Here is a 20,985-nt window from a genome sequence, read left to right on the forward strand (position 1 = left end):
ATGGACAGGATCAGGGGGGCATCGATTCGCCTCGCCTTCGCCTCGCTCTTCACATATCAAACCATGGATACCTCCCCCGGAAGCTTGTCGAAGCTTCTTTTCTGCTCGCGTCGCAAAGTCAATCGGACCAAGACCTAGGTTATTGAGACACCATGTCGTCTTCAACATCTCCGGTCGACAACAAGAACGAGGTTCAACCCCCCATTGGAGTCTCCATCGTCGAAGTCGATCCTTCGCTGAGTAGCCGTGATGGACGGCGACCAACTACAGATTTCACGCTCGATGAACAATGGCAGCCGGGGTTCTGGAAACGCTTTCCCTGGGTGGGTTTCGGATGCCTCCTCATGGTTGTGGCATTCTCGACGGTTGCAATTGTGGTTTTGAAGGAATCAAACGATAAACCTCTCTCGTCATGGCCCCAGAAGATGGCCCCCAACGTCATACTATCGGTATGCAACAGCGGGGCCAGTGTCTGCATCGCCATTGCGGTGGCACAGGGCATTGCCGTGTCGTGGTGGAGGCGAGCGATGAAAGGTGCGACGATCGCCGACCTTCACAATACGTGGGCCTTTGGGAGCAGTATTGCATCAGTCGTGTTGAACGTCAAATATTTCAACATTGCGGCCCTGGCGGCCCTCGTCACCAAGCTCACCATCATCGACGGCATCCTCTTTCAACGGTCCACAAGCACATACATCACACTAGGATCTCCCCACCCGGTCAACATCACCACCTTTCCCACGCCACAGCTTCCGCTCACCGGCCAGCTGAACAAAGCCGCCAATGATACAGACCTGTTGCTCTACGAATTCACCATCGATGTCATGAGCTGGGCCAGCTCTGCCTATGCCCAACCCTACCAGCCAAGTGGATTCACTGAATGCGAGGGTATTTGCAATCTCACAGTCCTTGCCCCGGGATACATCGCCAAGTGTGAAAATGACCATGCTCATAAACGAGCCGTTGATCTGATTCGCGATGCTGAGGCACATGCGGGTCCCAACAAGACTTATATCAACACCGAGACCACAGTCTTCAGCGTCAGTTTCAACACCACATTCCCAACGGCTGCGAAGAACTATACTTGGATCGGTCTGAACTTGACATATTACGACGCCGAGTACCCCAACGCATCGGACACGAAACAGCAATGTCCTGCCACGATAAAGACAAAACAATGCGAGCTACGGGAGGCGATGCTGAGCTATCCAATCTACCTGGAGTTTGCCAACAGCACCACGACCCAAACGAACGACACCAACGCACAAACGACGGTTTATTTTGGTCGCATCGACCCCATTTATGGAACCTTGGTTGCTGCCACAGATTATTTTGACTATGACAAAGGCCAAATCCCCGAATTTGACTTCCAGTGGTGGATTTCGAATGCTACGGCGTGGGACCCTACGAGCCTGGCGAAGACTCGCACTGGCGGGATCGCTCGCGCCTTGTCAGATCGCTACAAGAGCACCGCGACACTGATTACCAGCAACGACACGAGAAATAGCCCCTGGTCTCTGTCCAGCACGGGACAGTTTTCCGGCACCAAAGAAGTCGACGACGCTTCGGAGGGGTGCCCTTTCTCCTACCCCGACCCGATGACCGACCTCATGATCGGCCTGAACACGCTGACCTTCCTGACCGCGCAAGACCTGTGGAACCGCCCGGGCTACACCGACACGGACGTGTCATGGGACGCATGGTCGAACTCGAGCAGAGTCCTCGTTGAGGCCACCCAGCGCAAAGCCGAGGTGTACTACCGCACGCGGTACCCGTGGATGTTTGGCGCCCTGGCCTCGACCCTCATCTGCGTGCTCCTCGTGCTGCCCTCGTACTGGGGCTTCTGGGAACTCGGGCGCAAGGTCACCCTGAACCCGATCGAGGTCGCCAACGCGTTCCAGGCCCCCGCCTTCGCCCCGGCGCATCCGCGCAGCGGTCTTGCCGACGATATTGTCAAGGTCGCCGGCCAGCGCGTCGTCAGGTATACGGTCGCCGGCGACGCCTCCGCCTCGTCGGAGCAGCGTCGGGGGAACAATTATAGGATTGTGCCTCTGTGATGTGGTCTGATGTGATGCACGCAGACAGTTAGGCAGGCAGTGAGGGAGGGAGGGAGGGAAGGAAGGTGGGCACGATGAATCTTAGAAACAGAGACAACCTAGAGATTCTTTGGCTAGTGATACAATTATATTTTGGTATCCTTTTTCTGACAGATTGATACATATTACGCCGCTGCGTAGGGTCGTTGAGAAAACGGGCACAAGAACAAGGACAAGTACAAGTACGGCTCTAATATCCAACTACCCTTTGAAGCTGAGACGTGTGAAGAGGAAGACAGATAGGTATTTGGGGGGGGGGACCCCATATTCTTCGGTACGGTGTCCAGCGTCCACCGCTTACCGCCTACCGCCTACTGTCTGCCGCATCTTCTTCTCAACCCAACACCAGCTGGATGGAGGAGAGGCTGCCCAGGGCAGCTCACCTCCGCAGTCTCTCGACCTGATGAGACACACTGGATCCGGCGGGAAAGCCCGTGGTGGTCGGGAACATGGAAAACTCGTCCATGATGGACTGCCACACCTCGTCGTCCCAGAGGCCGTCCATCGTGTCGTTGCTGGGACCGAGATCAGCAGCAGTGTGCGCATTTACATCGTGGTCAGCGCCGGTGCCGGTGTTAATGCCTGGGTCAGTCATGGTGTGATGTCCCTGCGGCGTCGGCTGCGTCCCGATCTCATTATCTGGGGTTATTCTATTCGGTCCGGCGTCGGGCTTGAGGAACCGTAGCGTGTTGAACGGGGTCATCACGTCGGCCATCGCGCACCTCGCCGTCAAGGTATGGTCGGGTCTGCTGATTCGGAGCTCGTATTCGGGTTCTTCGCCTTCTCCCCCTCCGGCCCCTCCTGCTGCTGTTGCTGCTGCCACCGCCGCTGATCCTTGACTCTCCTTCTCGCACCGCTCGTGCCAAGCAATCAGCCCGCCCATGCCGCGTGCGAAAAAAGCCCACACATCCCTGTGGTCCGTGCCCACACTGTTACCCGTGCGGGTGAGCTCGTCGCCGAATTTGACCTTGACGCGCCGCGCCAGGTTCAGGACGTCGGCCTCGCGCTTGGCGATCGCGCTGTCCCACCCACTGGTCGAAGGTAGGCGTGACACCGTCGACAGCACGATCAGCGCGTACGCCGCAAAGGAGAAGAAGGCCGCAGGCAGGTGTCTCAGCGCGTCTTCAGGCACGCTGAGGAAGTAGTCCACAAAGGCTCGGGTCGAGGCCAAGAGGTTCCAGAGTTGGGAGACCTTGTTCATCGAGGGCGATGTCGTGCTGCTGCTCAGGTCGCGGTAGAGTGCCACCTCGTACATTGTGATGGACAATACTTTCAGTTCTGCCATCAATATATCTATTTTCCGAGAGGCCACAGGCATTTGTTAGTAGATTTCTTCCGTCAATATCAAGGGGTCGGATTAGGGCAGACGTTATCGAGTGCAAGTCTTTAAACCACTCACAGTTTTCCCGTGCAGGTGAGAATGCAGGATTCGCTTCCAGATCTGCAATTTCCTTCTTGAAGCCGTTCAGTGACATCTCTATCACAACATCGCTCTGAGATTGAATGGAAGCATGGTCGCCATACGAGAATCTCTCGCTAATCCGTTGTGCTAGGCATTTGGTTCTGACAAACGCCGTTGCATCTATGTCGGTGGCTGCCTCTTGCTCGACTTGAAGAACGTCGCAGCAGTGATCGATCCAGCGAGTATGACTCATGAGCAGTTCTTTCCGCGTCATTGCCAGCCTTGGACTGGATCAGATCGAGCTCAACTGGGGGGAGAGACGTACTCACGAAGAACAAAGATAGAAGCAGCCCAGCAGGGCTCGGGTTTCAGCTGTCGTCCTCTGGCATTGTGTTGGCAAGTTGTCCTCCGCATGCATCCTACAGAAATTACTCCCCACTCTCTGATCACGGTGCGCAGGACACCGGTCAAGGTCAAGGTCCATGACAAGGCCGATCGCCATCTGGAGAAGCATATAGGTTTGCTTGTTCTGGGGATGGAAGTGGTATTGGATCCAGCCGAGGTGCACGAGCAGTGCTTGCAGGAGTTCGATACTCCTCTCGTTCCTAATCAGCAATCGTGAAGAGAGCATTTTCTTCAGTTCAACCCCAAGCCGTCTTTGAACAAGGTGGTCTGCTTCGAGACACACCGTCACTATGGCCAGGAAGAGCACTGGCTTGTCTCTCCGTAAAGTAGCAGCATCGATTTCCGGAGCGACGAGGACAAAAGGGAAGAACTTGGAGTGAACTTGCTTGTAAGTCTGGACGAGGATATCGGCTGTGGCCATTGTCAAGACACCACTGTCAATAACATCGAATTGCCCGGTCTCTTCCGCAGTCGATGTGGCGGGGGCCTCGACGTTCTGCACATTTCCGATCGAGGCGGACGACACATTATCACTGGTCCCTTCCTCGGTATGGGGTGGTGTGGCTATTGTGACTGGAGCATTCGTGTTTCCCAAAGCCTGCTTGTCTTGGGTGAGCAGTGTGAGAAGGCTGCTGACCTTTTCTTCGAGGGCTTTGATTCTCCTACCGCTCCGTTAGATCAGCCTCGCGCAATACAGGTCGTGACGTACGTGGACTGCTTCTCCTTCTGGCGACGGGGCGCTTCTTCGTGGAGACAATCCCGCCTCAGCCTTCGACATCGGTCGCAAGCGTGCAGCCCATTGGTGAAGGAACACTTCGCTTTAGCCTTTGCGCATTGCACGCAGGCCTTACGCTTTAATAGAGAGATGCCGACTCCATTCATTGCCGTCGTCTTCTGTAAGAGCCCCGTCTGAGGTGAACGGGGACGGGAATCTTGAGGGAGAAATACATTTCGCAGGTGAGGAGCGGGAACGGACTTTGAATTTCCGCTCCTCAGGAAATCTGAGCAGACTGTATTATCACGTGATGGTTTGTTCCAGAGACAGCCAATCAGAGGCCACTCAGAACGGACCGATTGTTCTCCGTTGCCGTTCCATGTCCGCTCTCTATCAACACAACGGTGCCTCTTCATTCCTTGTCCGCCTTATTCCTCACACATTCTCTACTAGAACGTCAAATTTGTGTCCGTCATGTTGATCTCTGGAAAGGAGATGGCGCTAACTTCCTCTTTCGTCCCTGTTGACACCACTCTGATCCGAGATTGGTGCCTGTGTGATGCTCACGATGTCCGCAACCAGGGGCACCGCAACCCTCCTATATCTAGACATCTGGACCTCGAAGCCTCACTTCTATTTCTTTTCGAAGTGGCGCCGAATATTCTCACTTCCAAAACAACTCTCTGATCCTGACCTTGCGGCAGTGGCTTCTCTCAAGACCTCTTCACCACCACAACGAGCTACACAGGTTACGATATGCTCCCACCAGAGAAACCAGAGCAGGCCACTGCGGTGTCAATACCAGTCACAGAGAATGTCGACACCATCACAACACCCCAGAACGCTGATCTGGTTGCAGAGTCGGAAGATGCTCACCACCTGACTGGCTCAAAGCTTTACCTCGTCCTCGGTGGCCTTGGTCTTGCCATCTACCTGTTTGCGCTGGACATCGCCGTCATATCTACAGTATGTCGTACACCCCCATTAATCTGCCAATTCTCTCATCACTAACATCGTGGTGCAGGCTATTCCCGCCATCACGGTGCAGTTCAACGCTACCACAGATATCGGTTGGTACGCGGCAGCTTACCCTCTATGCCTCTGCTCGTTGCAACCTCTCTCTGGAAAGCTGTACGCCAACTTTTCTCTCAAGTGGACCTTCTTCACCTTTGTCGGCATCTTCCTTCTGGGCTCCCTCCTCTGCGGTGCGGCAGTCAGCTCCAACATGTTCATCCTCGGCCGAGCTGTTGCTGGAATCGGAGGAGCAGGGATATTCTCTGGCGGGTTGTCCATCCTCGCTATTGTAACTCCTCTCTCCAAACGTGCACTCTACACAGCCGTCCTCTCTTCCCTGTTTGGAGTTTCCACAATCACAGGTCCTATCATTGGAGGGGCCTTGACGACATCAGTATCATGGAGATGGTGCTTCTACATAAATCTTCCTGCTGGGGCGGTCACACTGCTTGCGTTGGCTCTGTTCTTCGAGCCTCCCACACGAACTTCAGATGCAGCACCTTTGCGGGAGAGGCTACGGCAGATTGACGTCGTCGGGTGTGCGATATTCGTCCCAACTATTGTCATGGCTCTTCTGGCGCTGCAGTGGGGCGGCCACCAATATTCTTGGAAGTCTGCCACTGTGATAGGACTCCTATGTGGCTCTGCTGGATCTGCTACGCTCTTCCTTGTCTGGGAACATCGGCAAGGCGACAAGGCCATGATCCCGTTCTCGATCGTGTTCCGGCGTTCAATCCTGCTGAGTTGCCTTTTCAGCGTCTTCATGTTTGGGGCCTACATTATCAACGTCTACTACCTGCCAGAATGGTTCCAAGTGATCAAGGGAGCTAGTGCACTCCATAGCGGTGTCATGACGCTCCCGTTGGTTTGTTCTCAAATTGTTGCTGCTACAGTCGCAGGATTAATCAGTGAGTTCATCCCATCTCCTTTGTCTTGACCAGGCCAGTAGAGCTGACTTTGTCCAGTCAATCGTACTGGCTTCTACAACCCCTGGTTTTTTGTCGGTGTCGGCTTTATGGCTATCGCATCAGGCCTTTACACTACTCTCACCACTTCAACGCCTCACGCAAAATGGATCACATACCTGGTCTTACAGGGTGTGGGCGGAGGAGGCATGCAGTCGCCACTCCTCGCTGTGCAAGCCGCCCTGGCATCACAACCTCAACAAATACCCATCGGCATATCAACAGTAGCATTCTTCCAATACTTCGGAGCTTCTGTTTTTCAAAGCATTGCTCTGGCGATTTTCCAAAACAAACTTGTCACGTCGCTCAAGAGTCGTGCAGGTCTCAACGGCGAACAGGTACAGCTATTATTGGATGCAGGGTCTGGCCACGCTCGCAAGGCCACATTAGACTCGTTCCCGGAGAAGTTGGAGCCTGTGCTTTGGGCATACAACAAAGCAATCACGAATGTCTTTGTAAGTTTCACAACCACATCAGAAAGCAACATCATCTCCTCCACGAGCAGGTCGTCAGGCTAACATAGAATTGGATAGTATGCCTCACTGGCATCGGCTATCGTGGCGTTTATCCTTGCTTCTGGGGTTGAATGGAAAAATATCAAAGCGAGACCTGCGACCAAAAGGGGCAACGAGACCGGGACTGACCAGGCAAGCCACGACAGCGGACAGCCTTGACGAGATTGCATCTGTTGTTGAGGAAGAGATTCGCTTGTAAAACCAACGTCGAGAGCCATCAGGAGGATAAAGGTCAGACACAGGCTTACACCGTGGAACCAAGCTTGGATTGTCCAAGGGACACCACAAACCTTGTATCCCGGTCCTTGGTTTGCTGCTGGAATCCACAGGGCGACGTTGATTATATATTTTGGGCAATCTCTTTGCGCCCTCTTTCTTCTTCTCTTACACCATTCTACGTTCTTCGGACCGCACAATGTCTGCGACGATACGCAACTGCGTTCAGGCTCTCCATGAGATGCTCCGATACCTTGATCACCTTACCCAACTCGGCCTGCTTTTCTGATGCAGAGAAAACGCAGGTCGTCTCTTCTTGCTTCAATAAAGACACCTTTGGATGCAAATTCTCTACATACGGTTCTGACCTTGTTTTCCTTCTCGTCGGCTCGTCGACGGTTTTGCTATGAGGCCACAGTCTCACTATTTTGGCCCAAGAAAAATCAACATGGGACATTCACCGCCGTGCGTTAAGATGAGGGAAGCCCTGTGCACAGAGTCCAAACTGGCAGCCTATGCTACGCACAGATCAGAATCCCTCAAGTCATGGACATATTGTGACAGAACCCACACGTGTTGGGAAAATCATACATCTAACATGAAACACGCCAGGCACCAAGCCTTGCAGACCAGCCACGCTGCTTCTGAAAGTTCACACCAGCCCCGGACTGTATGATGGATTCACGGGCCCTGCCGGAGCCACCTCTATGATCTACCACATAAACTTCGGTTGCGTGAACATTGAGAAGGTTATTATCTTTGGTACCCAATCAGGACATGGTGATGTATATGGGACAGAAGCATCCAAATCCTCCATCGGACGCCCCTCGAAACAATGAACAATGCCCGTGGGGTTTTCCTTCTGGTGCGTGCGCTGCCACATATATATACGTATATTTTGCTCACCATGCTCGAAATTTGCCTTGTCACAAGAAGTCTATCCGTCAGCTATCACCTACCTGCTGTCACCTCGCACAGTCACGCACTCAATCAAACAGCGACTACTGCCTTGACTCAATCACCTTTCCGTGTGGCGTTGGAGTGACAACTGTCCTCCTGACTCTCGACGATCCTCGTGGCGCTCAAAATCCTTCCTCTCACAGCAACAGCCACATCGCGCATCTCACCTTGTCTACTATTGCATAGAAACGTCCACACTGATCAACAAGAGCAGCACAGCGATCAATAGAGCTTCAGGTGTCCCCGAAGAGCAGTCTAACGGGCGATATGTGCATGACCCAGGAACCCGTCACCAAAATGGCCTCAACACAGTCAGATCGACAGTTCTTCCTAAATCCAGGTCGAAAAGCCTGGAGACAGGTCTTTTCTCCGAGACATGAAGACATGTGTAAGACGCCTCAACCTCCACAGTCCGAAGGCCGCATTTGCGCCATCTTCAAGAAGTCTAACTTCAGCCGCCTCGACATCATCAGGGGGCTTGACAGCCCCATTGATACCTGGCTTGACCCCAAATACACCATCGACGACGAATTCTACACCCGAATACGACCTGCGCTTGTGCTAGCGACACGGTTCTGCATCTGGACGTCTGAATTCTTCAACATTCTTATGTTTGGGGAATTTATATATGAGGACCCGAAGATCAGATATGATCGTTTCACCGAACCAGAGCATCGACCACGAATGTTCCCGGACATGATGGACAACCTCCACAACATGCAGTTCTTCACCGGCTATCACCATAACACCCGGGAAGACACATACGCCTCGACATATTTCGGCACATACCCCAAGGATCACGCACCACAAATGCCAACCACAGCCGTGCAGCTCAATACGAAATTCACAACCTTCTTCACCCACTACCACTACGACACATTCACAACTGACGTCAAGAACATGGTGTTAGTCAGCCTGGCCATCACCCTGGTGCACGAGCTGGTCCATGTCTGGTACACTCTCCGGAGAATGGAGATCGCCCGCCTCGGCGATCTCCCTCTATGTCACGCCATGCACAAGGAGCCGTATTTCTTCGGCGACGAGAAGAAACCCGAGTTGGGCATGTCCTGGGAACATTTTACCTTCAGAGGCATGCCCCAGTTAAACTGTCCAGGCAACAAGCCTTATGCCCAGGCCAAGGGTCTCCTTCTCATGCCCTTGCTAGAGAGTGGTGGCGAAGAGGACGAAGTTATGGTGGACCCACAGGTTGTGCGCGCCCTTCTCGACCAAGAATGCTGGGAAATGTACGAACGTTTGCTCATTGGAGATCTTGCTCCATCTTTCAGATCTGTCAGTGGCATGGGAATCCTGGAGAGGATGGAGACGGCCGTCGTCCTCATGACGTTCAAGAACAAAGCGGGTCGCCTGCCTTTTGTGCAAGAGCTACTCGAAGCAAAGGGTGCCATGTCCTGTCCAGTCGACGAACAACAGCCTGAACCGGTACAGCTCCCAAGTCCAGAATCACCGAAATCTACACTGTCGACGGGCACCGATATGCCCAACATAACGGTCTTGGTCCAAGCAGGACATCGCCGTCCATCCCCACCAGCTTTAACGCCTTCTGACGACGGCAAGGAGGTGCGTGTGGGCTATGCCAGCGAGTGGGCAGTCAGCTTTCAACGAGCCATAGCCGAGCCGACCTACCTGGCGAACAGAGAGCTCAACGAGAAGAGGATTCAGCGAGCACAAGCTCGACGGGGTCATGGCCGAAAAGGCCAAAAAAGGCCCTGAGACATGGACGAAATCAAAGCGGCACCCTGTCTCTATTGAGATGCACCTACTACAAGAACCGAAAAACACCTATATAGAGACTGAGGAACAGATCTATACCACGACAGTATACCCAGCAGAGACTTAGTCTCTAGCATGTCAACAGCTGAGAGGTATGGGGGGTGTCGGGGCACACAAGCCCGATTTGACCACCGGCCTTGCAAATAAATCAACAGACCAACCTGACAATTACAATGAACGACAAACCGACCGACACACTATCCAACCGAACCACCGATAAGCGCATATGGTCACGCCTCAAACCCGTGGATACGACAGCAAACTCCCCAAAGCGACCGATCGACCCCGGCGAAGACGACCACTTGAACTGAACGACGACGGAGCCACAGAGACGGCAAACCACCAGTCATCCGAAACGACAGTTTGACAGTAACACACCGCGTCGCCGTGTGAATCATCGCCTCCAGAAGAACGGAAGAGTGAAGTAGGAGTGAAATGAGAGCACCACTGACAACAGGAAGCCAGGTCATTTGAGGTTTTGTCATTGAAGAAACCCGACAATTACGGGGACAGTGGAGAGGAGAGGAGGGAAGGCAGAGGCAAGGCAAGGCAAAGAGGAGCCTCTTGATTTTGAACTCGACCGTTGACGACATTATGGGAACATGTTTGGATATGACGATATGTATGTGGGACGATGGGATGAGGATTTTTTCCGGGGAAAGGTATTGGTTCGGTTTACTGTATTATCACAGGCGGTGTTTTTTTGGGATGGAATATGAGAGGGATACACACAGCGAGAGACGCGACACGATGGATGCGACATGATTTGATACCACACGCTATGTTACGATATTATGATTGTCTATTTATCGGTATACTGTATCTACAGTGGATAGGCTAGAGGCTGCACAGTAGAGGGCACAGTATACAGCGTCTAAGTGTCCATCGATGCGGCGACATATCAACGAGGGACGGTGATCAAGGCGGTGGCTGCATTGTAGGTAGCTTCTCGATTCACAAAGAATAACCAACCAGACAAACTCCTTGTTGGCCCAGATAAATTGGTTGTTACAGACAGGATAAGCCTCAAGTGTCGAATGAGATATTTTTCACTCATCCCAAACAATCTTGTCCAACAGATCACTCAGGGTATTCAACAAAACATTAGCTTCGCGCCAGGCCCAGCACATTGTCTCCCTTGCTGCCTGATCCCCACCGACACAGTTTCCGCTACTTCTTCACCACCGCACTGACCTCTTCATCTTCCTTCAAGATATCAGGCACAGGTCCCACCGGAGTGATGCCAAACGGATTGATTTGCTTGTGGCTCTTAGTGTAGTGCTTCTTGATGTGCTCGAATTGCGTCGTCTCCCCGAACGCCGGAATGGTCCAGTACAAATGCCGCAGCCACCGATGGATGTGCGGGTACCCGCTCCGGATGTCCTTGATGTTACATTTGAAATGCTGTACGTAGACCGGGTCGAAGCGGGCGATCGTGGTATACAGCCGGACATCGGCCTCGGTGAGTTGAGCGCCGAAATAGAACGGTCCTTGGGACGAGGATTCGGCCAGGATGGCTTCGGTGCGGTCGAGCGACTTGAAGAGTTGGAGGACGTTGCGTTCGTACGCTTCTTGGGTGGTTGCGAACCCGGACTTGTAGACGCCATTGTTGATGTCGTCGTACGTCCACTTGTTGACCTCCTCGATCTTGTCCTTGAGATTGTCCGGGTAAAGCACCACATTCTTGTACTCATCAGGGAGGATATCGTCGAATGCGGTGTAAAACATCCGAATGATCTCTGAGGATTCGTTGTTCACGATGGTCTGTTTCTTTTTGTCCCAGAGCGTGGGAACCGTGAAGCGACCTTCGTAGTTGGGGTTCGCCGCAAAGTACAGGTCGCGGAGGTGAGTATTGTTAGGATGTAGAGGATCTGGTGTAGTGTTTTCTCCCGGGAGTTGTTCGTCGGGTGTTGCGAAGCGCCAGCCTTGGAGGAAGCAGTCAACTCACTACCCGCGCATAGCTTATCTCGAGGGATCCAAGACGTACCTTTCTCGGCCATATGCCAATGAACGCTGGTAAAGGGAATGATCTCTTCCAATCCCTTCAATTTCCTCACGATGAGCGTCCGGTGTGCTGTTCCGTTCTTTGTCAACGACGCCATTCTCTTTCAACAATCCACACTAGGGGACTCCCATACCCCAAGGACATGCATAGCTGACATATAGATGGTATCTCCCCTTCTCCGCGGGAAACTCAGCATTCGGATCATTCGAGATCCAGTTGCGAAACGACGAGACCTGTCTCTTGAACTCGCCCGACGTGTCGCCTGGCTTGACCCAGTCTGTGATGCCTCCTTTGTTCTGTAACAGGAAATCTATGTTCAGCCCCAACTCCAGGTAGTATAACGCGACGATAGAGATCAGAAGAACGAGGATAGAGGTTGCAAAGAGAGAGCTGCTCCGTACCGATGACATGGTGGATTCTGATTTCCAAGGTGTTGCGGACGAGGTCGACTTCGTGGTCAAGTGTACAAGCTGCAATCGAGCCCGTCTAAGGACACTGGACATGGACTGATTGAGTTGGAGCAACTGAATTGGCAGAGGAAGCAAGCAGCAGCTTTTGTACTTGTTCACCCAACGCGCAGGTTATTCATGGCGTGGACCACATGCGGAACGGCCGCCGACATTTCGATGACACAATTTGTGGTGGTGGGGGTTTTTGCGAAGCGCGAGAGGGGCATTTAGCACTGACCACGTTTCGTAGACAAGCATCCAAGCATCATGATGAGAGGCCCGAGGAGGGAGGCGTGGGTGGGAGGCCATGGCCTGTGGTGTGGATGACTAAATCATGTATCCTGACTAAAGATGCAGTAAGACTTGGTGACGGCAAGCGCAACTTGCGTCAATAGGGACTTGGGGACTTCCTCTTTACGGCCATGGCGCACTCTTATCCAACCATGCGCAAAGTCTCTTTGTCAAATACTTCGTGTTGGGCTATTTCTGATCTTCTGATCTCCTGATCTCCTGATCTGATCCATGCAATGTCCACCTGATACCTATCTCCCCCTAGTCATCATACAGAGGTGAGAGAAACAAGGTCTATCCGATGCTGCACCCACGAGCACGGCCATGATTTCTAGTTGCGCCAATGCTACCAAACGCCGCCTCAGTCTTTCTTGTACTTGACCATCACATACGGAATCTCAACATCCTCTTCGGTGGTATCCTCGGCAGTAATCTCAAAAATGATATTCTTCTGGTGTTCTGGGATTGGTTTCCGGCTGATGGTCTCGAGCAGCTTGCTCATCTTGAGAGGCAGCCGATCCTTGGTCTTGCTGGGAGGGTAGAAACTGGCGTACAGCAAGCTAACTCCAGAGCTCACCATCGTCACACTCAACCCCAGATTCTCAAAATGTTTCAAGAAGTCGGTCAGAGTAATGTCGTCCACCTCGAAGCGATCCCAGAGCTTGTCAATGGTCACTTCGCCCTCCTTGCCCTGGTACGTGCCCTTGGGACTGGCAATGGGTTCGCTAAATCCAAAGAACGGTAGTGCAAGATTGACGAAGCCGTTCTTGTACTGTTCGAGATCCGTCTTGCCGTCCACGACCTTGAATAGCTCCAGAACCACCAGTCCAGTAACGAGGGCCGTGGTAGTGGCGATAGCAGGAATAATCTTGCCAGCGATGAACTTCGTCTTGTGACGGTCGGCAATTGGAATGTTGTAATTCAATGCTCGGAGATTGCTCGCGGCAGTGATGAAGTCGATGTGATGATTGGTGTCGTCGTCCTTCTCAAACTCCACAACATTGAGTCGGAAGCCGGGCAGACTCTTAGGAGTGGGCAGTTCGGCGATGATCTTGTCCAGCTCTTCCGCATCATCTGCAAAAGTCGGTGCTGGTCCGTTGGGGTCTGGCTCCTTCTCGTCAGTCTGGATCTTCACGTTTGCGTCGGGCTTGAATTCGGGTATGATCATGCTGTCCAGAACTTTGACGTAGTCCTCGTATTTGAGCTGGGGGACGGGAATGCCATAGTTGTAGGCGTGTAGCGCTGCCCCGTGCACAACAAATCCCATATGTGTCTCGTCCGAGGGATCGAAGTTGAGAGGCGTGGGAGCACGTTTTGGTCCTGACCAGAAATCAGCCCCAGTCGACGTTTTCGAGTCCTTGGGAAAGTTGTAGAGAAGCTGCGCGATGGCATTGTGGTATTGCTTTTCGAACTGCATCCGGGCCCAGGCAATGCAGTCATTGAAATCACTGGGTTTGTCGGTAACCAGGAATTCTTTCAGACTATCCAGGATCAGCTTCTCGTTGCCTTGCTGCCGGAGCGTGGTGTTGATGTAGTCTGGCTGTGACATGTAAAGATTGACCGTCTCCGGTGGTCCCACAAAATATGACTGGAACAGGTCTCGAGCCCAGGCGATGGTGTGTTCGATCTTGTTGGGAAAGCTGCGAAGTGTGCACATCGGGAAGGACTGCTCGGGCGGATCTTGCGAGCTAGAGTACGACTCGGTCAGACGCGGGAGGATGACTTGGGTATTGCCCTTTGTTCCCAGAGTGCCACTTTCCAGCAGAGGCTTCATGAAGAAAACACAGCGTCGATCGACATATGTACGAGCCTCGACGTTGTCCAGAGCATTTGTGACAAGGTCCAGGTCGTGCCAAAACGCCTCATTGAAGATGTCCTCGCTGTCGGGCCCGATGCGATCTGTCATTGTCGTTATCTTCCCCTTGAGGTCCGGGTTCATTGCTTGGGCTGCTGCCGCTGCAACCTCGCTCTTCTGTTTCCCAACGTCCTTTGCTCGGAACAGGAACTGACGGTTGAGGTTGCTCTTTTCGATGGAGTCGTTATCTGTGACTGTGATGTGACCCTTGGGGCCAGTACCCAAACCGATCATAGCATAGTTCTTGAGCATCTCACATCCAATGGCGCCCGCGCCAACCAGAAAGTTCTTCACGTTGGAGATTTTCTCTTGAAACTCCTTGCCAAACACCGCAATCTGGCCATCATATCGCGAACCTGTGGGCTTACAAAGCTCCTCGTTTCGGTTCACAGAAGTAGGGAGGGATTCCAAAGAATCAAAGTACATCCACTGTACAACCGGTGTGAACTTCCCTGACACGGCCTTCAGCACTTCCTGCGCAGCGAGACCACCGAAGAACGCAGCCATGGGGCTCAAGTCACCCTGTGCCTGGTAGCTTAGCTCGGTGATCAACTTTTCGTCAATTTCGACCTCCTCAGCACTCTCCTTGGCCAACTTCTTCGTGATTTCCAGGACTTCCTTTGCATCTTCCTCGTTGTGTGGACGAGGGAAGGCGCCCTTGTTTTCCTTGAAAGCATGGAGAGCTTGAATGCCAATATGGAGCTTTGCTGGTCGGTCAAATTTGGCAAAATCGGATATGAGGAATTCTGGCTTCTTGATCTGTTCTGACAGCGACTGGAACTGAAGCACCTTCGGCATCTTGACCTGGGAGAAAAGACCGCCTCCTTCATATTTACCCAGTCCCGAGACATCGCCAATAGAGAACGAGTACGGGCCTTTGACAGTGATCTTCCGAGGAGGTGCTCCGTTGAGACCTTCCATTCCTCTGATTTCTGCAAACTCCACATAATCGCCGTCTTCAAGTCCATGTCTTGTCTCGTCCAGAGCAGATACCAGACCAGTCTCATCAATATCCGCCACAATACCGCTGATGGGATTCTCTCCGGTGATGTCGCCTACAGTAAAGTCCTTCCCAAAGTCGGTGAAGATGTAGCCGAATAGACCAAACGTATCAGCAATCACTAGGTAAATGCCGTTCTGGTGGCAATAATCAGAGATCGTGAGTTGATCTTTCAGAGATGTGGTTGTGAGGACGATGACTTGGTATTTTTTGAGTTGGCTCAAGTCATCGGTTAATGCCTTGGCCTTGTGGACAGTAACGGGAGTGTAGGAATTGAGCTCGGCCACATGCGGGGCGGTCACTTCTGCTCGGGGCTTGCCCACATCTGCAGACCGGAGGAAGAATTGGGAGGAAAGGTCGGCAATAGCAACAGGCTGAGGGTCGAAGAGGGTCAGGGATTTGACGCCGGCCAAGGCAATGTTCTTCGCAATCTCCACGCCCAGGCCCTTCAGCCCGACAACGAGCACATTAGACGCACCCATCCGCTTCATAGCCTCGTGGCCCAGGACGTAGAGTTGCCGGCTGTAGAGAGATTCGTCGATTTCGCCATTCTGGAGCTCCGTAATGGCAGCCCCAGGGTTGTCAACTTCCATCACAGAGTCTGTCATGATTTTCTTTTCTGGCCGGGCGAGGTCTTCTGACGAAGCCTTTCTTTTGCTACCGGCCTTTATAGAGTCTGGGAACTCGGCGTGAGGTGAAATGGTGACAGTGGCCTTGCCTCAAGCAAGACCCAGATGGCGGTAGAATTGATCCGAAGAGCGCAAACAGCTGCTTCAGATAAACGCTTCAGAGGGAGGAGGGGAACCCCGTGGCAGGAGGAGAGGGAGGCGAAAATGAGTGACGGGAGGACAAATAGACAAGAGGTTGATTATCAAGAAAAGGACAGAATCTGATGGCGCAACCAGAAGGCAGAAGGCAAGGTTGTTTGTTATATTAGTCAAAGAAGCGTCGCGGACCGCAGTTGGTTCCTTGATGTCGGAGAGCAATTCGTATTGGGTGAGAAGGCAGACGCCCAAGACAGTGATGCAATAATCGCAGGCAATAGTAATAAGCCTCACAGGCCTCAGTAGGCTGCCTAGGTGACTTGTGGTTAGGCTGAAAGGCCACCAGTCGGCGCACTTGCCACTTGATGTAGGGATACCTCGCAGTCAAAGTGATGCGCCCCACGCTCAACGCGCTGAGCAAAGGTCACCGCCGCTTCAACCGGCTTGTAAGGTTTCCAGGTATTATGTAGAGCTCTCTTGTCGCCGTGTAAACTCTCCCTCCAAGTCTTCCCACCGAGTCGTATGTAGTCGACCAAAGCAACGTTTCTCGACGCGTCTTGCTTCTACCGACGCGTGTTGATCCACGGTGCAGCTCCATCTGTTCGATTTCGCATTCGCAATGGGCCCCAGTTCCTCTCAATGTGTCGCTTCGAGCTGTTCGGGCGGCTAATCCTCAAATTTCAGCGGCAGCACGACTCTCCCGCTTTGTTCGACTTGTGCCACGATCCTGCACCCCGTCCTCGTGCCAAACCATCAAAATGCTTCATGAGATCCTCTTGTCCTTATCCGGCCTCCAATCACCCATCTGGTCGCACGCGGGGTCCACCGCAGGAACGGGCGACGAAAAGACGTTCAGTCAATATGTCTCACCCCCAGAACGGGCAATGCTGGCGACCCTAGGTCATCTGCACGATTTACACACTCTCATCAAGGGCGCGACATCAAGTTTGTCTACAACTCACCGGTCGATGGTTTGTCGAGCAGTCAGTTCGTCAATCGCAGACGTCCACTTGAGCAAATTTGTGGATAAGATCATAGAGGTGGAATCATGCATATTACAAAAGGATGCCGCCTATGTCGGAGCTTATGAAGTCGTGCCATTGAGTACTCTTGTGGCGGAGTTTGCACCATGGACGAGACGATTGGAATGGCTATGGTCGGTAGTCCTGCATTTGGACCCTCATTCCACGCAGAATGTGAAGAACCGCTCGCCTTCTGGGGCTAGCATTCTGGATTGGTTGGAAAACGAGACACACACCGGATACTCTGATATTGAGGACATGGCAATTGCACTCCTGACTGTTGCCCAGAAAGCCTGGATGCGAGCTGCATCGCTGTGGGTGCTTTATGGGCGACTGCCAACTTCTGGAGCTGAGGATTTCTGCATCAAACCAAATTCCAAACCATTATCGGTGATGGATTCATACATCCTCGACTATTCACTCGCACCAAAGTTCCTAAATCCGGGGACAAGCAGTGCTCTACTTTCAGCCGGCAGTGCTCTGAGCCGGTTATATTCACAGACAGTGTCGTTTGGGCCATTACTGAGCGTATCGAGTGACGCATCCTTGTCTTTGCTACCAACACATTTGGCATTGCTGGAGTCCTTGCAGTACCCATTGAATCCAGCATTGGTGGAAAACACAATCTGTTCCATTAATCAATCGATATCCGAGAACGCCTTATCCCAAGTCCTCCCTCGACCACTAGTCATGCAGCTGCTGCAAGTCATCTTGCGCTACATGCTCCTCAATCATGGTGAATTTGCAGTGTCGTTGATCAACCATGCAGACGATCGAGTAGTCAACCATCGACAAACACCCAATACTACTCGTCCGGTGAGGAAGATTGGAAGACTCGATGAACTTACAATTAAGGAGGCTGAGCTGAAGGGTATATTGAACAAGACCATGGCAGAGTTATCAGCGCTACAAGTTGACGACGACATGGAAGACGACACTCTCAACCTAGCAAGGAAGCTATTATCTCTTCGGACTGTTGATGAGAAGAACGAGCTTGATCGGGATCTGGTGTCAACGCTGTTGCCGACCCCGACCATTTTGCACTTGACAATCCCCAACGCTTCACCATTGCATATTTTCCTATCTTCAAGCGATGTGCGGATGTATTCATGCATCAATGCTTATCTGGTCTCGATCCACAGAGCAGGGCTGCATTTGTCCGCACTATGGAAGCTGTCATCACATCGCAGATGTTATCCTTCTCCCATGGGGCCCCCTCAAAGCGCCTCACAATATGGGCGGCAAATATTGGCATCTCGAAGAGCACGGGACGCTCGACGTTCGACAAGGACCAGGGCATACTGGACCACTGCCAGCAGAGCTCTGTTCATGATCAATGAGCTCGAGGCATTCCTGCAGGGTGAGGTGATCCAGGGCAGTTGGACGCACTTTTCAAACTGGCTAGACGGCAATGATGGACTGTATCCATCATCAGCAAAGTCGTCGAGACCAGGCACGGCGTCTTCAGCTGGGCAAACCGGGACCGCAGAATCATCCAACCATGAGGCGAGTACGATGCCAACTGATCCTCGGACCATGGCAGAGGCCCATCGGCGATATTTGCACGCCCTATACACGGCGTTATTCCTTACGAATGTCGCATTTGTTGCAAAACTCAAAGACTTCTTGAGTCAAGCCGACCACTTCATCGCGCTTTTCTCCCGCTTGCAAACAGTGTGGGAGGGGCTGGACCTCCAAGAGGACCAAGGCGTATTTGATGCATTCTCTAACTACGCACAAGATGAGATAGATGTTCTCGCCGAAATGGATCGTACAAGAACGTCGATAGAGATTGCACTTTCGGATCTGGTGACGGAAATTCGAGACATGGAGAAGGAAAAATGGACCGGAGTGGGACTGAATACTACCAGTCTCCAGGAGAGTATGGATAGAATCCAGTTGAATGGACATGGCACCAAATTCGTGCCGTGGCAGGCCCGGACAGTGGATCGATTGGTTATGAAACTCGATGGCCTTGTAATGAGACAGGACGAGGACAGAGATCAGACTGCAGCCGGCCTTGTGGATGCGTATGATGACTGAATGAACAATGAATGGACGATGCACGAAATATTGGTAGGATCGGCTGCAGATTTCACGACAATATGGCCATGCCTTAGTCCAGCAGGGGTAGCTTATAATATATCACTATTGAACAAACCCTAAACGAATTGCCCGTTAGCCATAGGTGTTCCTGATACAAGTCACCGAGCGACGGCGCCTAGACCACTATGAGAGTAAAGGATGTGCAAAGGAATCAGAAAAGCCGTCGACCTCATACCCTTCCCCGGAACGACGTACCCACACCAACACGCAACTTCATAACGATAGCCACGGTCGGGGGGTTGCCATCGCGTTTGGGGGAAAGGTGTCTCACAAAGTGGAGAACTCAGAGAATGGATAGACTTGGTGTCATCATAAACAGATATCAAGGAATCGCTAGGTTGCAGTGGGCATCGACGGAGCAGCTACGTAGAGGTGGGTGACATACTTTCGACGGCTCTGTAATACGTGGAAGAGGAGTCTGTCGTTCCCTGAAGATAAGCCAGTTGTTAGCTCAATATCGTGGCACCAGAAGGGACAAGAATGAAGAAACATAGGTTAAGGTGCAAAAGTCAGACAATATGGTAAGCTTGGTAATGCTTTCTTCAAGGGATATCAGAAGCAGAACTGTTTGATAAAAACCTTTGATCATCATAAGATGTTGGGTAAAGAGAAGAGGTAGAAATCGCTGAGATGCTCACCTCCTGTTGTCCATGGACACGTCACATCCAAACTTGATTGATGCTGTTGCAGACAGATGTCAGTATCTCCAGACCACTATCGAGTGTAAAATCAAGGGAGCTGCGGTATATCTGGAGGGTCAGATGGTAGTGCATGTTTGAGTTCAAGGCTCATGAAAAGGATCGCCGGAACTTGGTGTATGATTGAGTTCATCAGGTAACACGGAGGATGGGAGTGACACGGATACAGGGTACAACTCACAACTGGTTTCCGGGAAAATAAGGGGCCAAGAATGGAGGTCATGTATAACTAGAGAAATAGAAGCTAAACATTGGCGTCGAATGAAGCCCCGAGGAGATACAGAGTCAGGACGACACAAGATGTGAAGTTGAGAGATGCAGCAAAAAGCTGAAGCGTGATAAAATTGTTTCGGCGTCGGATAAATATCGGAGGCTTGGCAGAAAACCGGTCCCGTGACTGACTTCAAACGAGGCTGGATGACAAGGCTGAGCACATGCTGGCTACCAACTCCTTATCTTGCTCGTTTCTCCTTTTCTCGTTGTTCTATATCAACACACATCGTGCGCTCCAATGTCCCACAGCTGTGGCACGCTATTTAAGCAGTGTGTACCCTCTTGCCGATCTGGAAATATATTCACAGGAATCTTTCACAGCTGCCACCATTGATCAGGAGTGTCCCTCCAAGGACAATTAGGATGGAGTTTGGATCACCATGATCGCGCTCTCGGGTATGGCAAAAAGCTTGTAATACTACTATATCTGGCTGCATCATACA

At 52.1% G+C, this 20,985-nt stretch overlaps 7 protein-coding genes across 7 annotated transcripts; 4 read left to right on the top strand and 3 right to left on the bottom strand.

The window, feature by feature from the left end:
* Positions 1–152: 152 nt before the first annotated feature.
* Positions 153–2,057, top strand: AYO20_06915 (hypothetical protein; the record flags this gene model as incomplete). The annotated part of the gene is made up of 1 exon (XM_022645203.1): positions 153–2,057. The coding sequence occupies one exon, from the start codon at positions 153–155 to the stop codon at positions 2,055–2,057; it is 1,905 nt and encodes a 634-aa protein (XP_022498751.1).
* Positions 2,058–2,475: 418 nt separating this feature from the next.
* Positions 2,476–4,785, bottom strand: AYO20_06916 (hypothetical protein; the record flags this gene model as incomplete). Its single annotated transcript, XM_022645204.1, has 5 exons — positions 2,476–3,389; positions 3,496–3,779; positions 3,828–3,880; positions 3,938–4,565; positions 4,613–4,785. The coding sequence occupies 5 exons, from the start codon at positions 4,783–4,785 to the stop codon at positions 2,476–2,478; spliced, it is 2,052 nt and encodes a 683-aa protein (XP_022498752.1).
* A 401-nt stretch (positions 4,786–5,186) lies between these two features.
* AYO20_06917 (hypothetical protein) lies at positions 5,187–7,271 on the top strand (the record flags this gene model as incomplete). The annotated part of the gene is made up of 5 exons (XM_022645205.1): positions 5,187–5,266; positions 5,323–5,584; positions 5,643–6,540; positions 6,598–7,052; positions 7,131–7,271. The coding sequence occupies 5 exons, from the start codon at positions 5,187–5,189 to the stop codon at positions 7,269–7,271; spliced, it is 1,836 nt and encodes a 611-aa protein (XP_022498753.1).
* A 1,314-nt stretch (positions 7,272–8,585) lies between these two features.
* On the top strand, positions 8,586–10,019 carry AYO20_06918 (hypothetical protein; the record flags this gene model as incomplete). The annotated part of the gene is made up of 1 exon (XM_022645206.1): positions 8,586–10,019. One exon carries the CDS (start codon positions 8,586–8,588, stop codon positions 10,017–10,019), a length of 1,434 nt encoding a protein of 477 aa, XP_022498754.1.
* A 1,230-nt stretch (positions 10,020–11,249) lies between these two features.
* Positions 11,250–12,494, bottom strand: AYO20_06919 (hypothetical protein; the record flags this gene model as incomplete). Its single annotated transcript, XM_022645207.1, has 3 exons — positions 11,250–12,004; positions 12,067–12,184; positions 12,240–12,494. 3 exons carry the CDS (start codon positions 12,492–12,494, stop codon positions 11,250–11,252), a joined length of 1,128 nt encoding a protein of 375 aa, XP_022498755.1.
* Positions 12,495–13,185: 691 nt separating this feature from the next.
* On the bottom strand, positions 13,186–16,287 carry AYO20_06920 (hypothetical protein; the record flags this gene model as incomplete). Its single annotated transcript, XM_022645208.1, has 1 exon — positions 13,186–16,287. One exon carries the CDS (start codon positions 16,285–16,287, stop codon positions 13,186–13,188), a length of 3,102 nt encoding a protein of 1,033 aa, XP_022498756.1.
* A 914-nt stretch (positions 16,288–17,201) lies between these two features.
* Positions 17,202–19,508, top strand: AYO20_06921 (hypothetical protein; the record flags this gene model as incomplete). The annotated part of the gene is made up of 1 exon (XM_022645209.1): positions 17,202–19,508. The coding sequence occupies one exon, from the start codon at positions 17,202–17,204 to the stop codon at positions 19,506–19,508; it is 2,307 nt and encodes a 768-aa protein (XP_022498757.1).
* Positions 19,509–20,985: the final 1,477 nt, after the last annotated feature.

This window comes from Fonsecaea nubica (genome assembly GCF_001646965.1).
Source record: "Fonsecaea nubica strain CBS 269.64 chromosome Unknown Scaff46, whole genome shotgun sequence".
Taxonomy (NCBI): Eukaryota; Fungi; Ascomycota; class Eurotiomycetes; order Chaetothyriales; family Herpotrichiellaceae; genus Fonsecaea; species Fonsecaea nubica.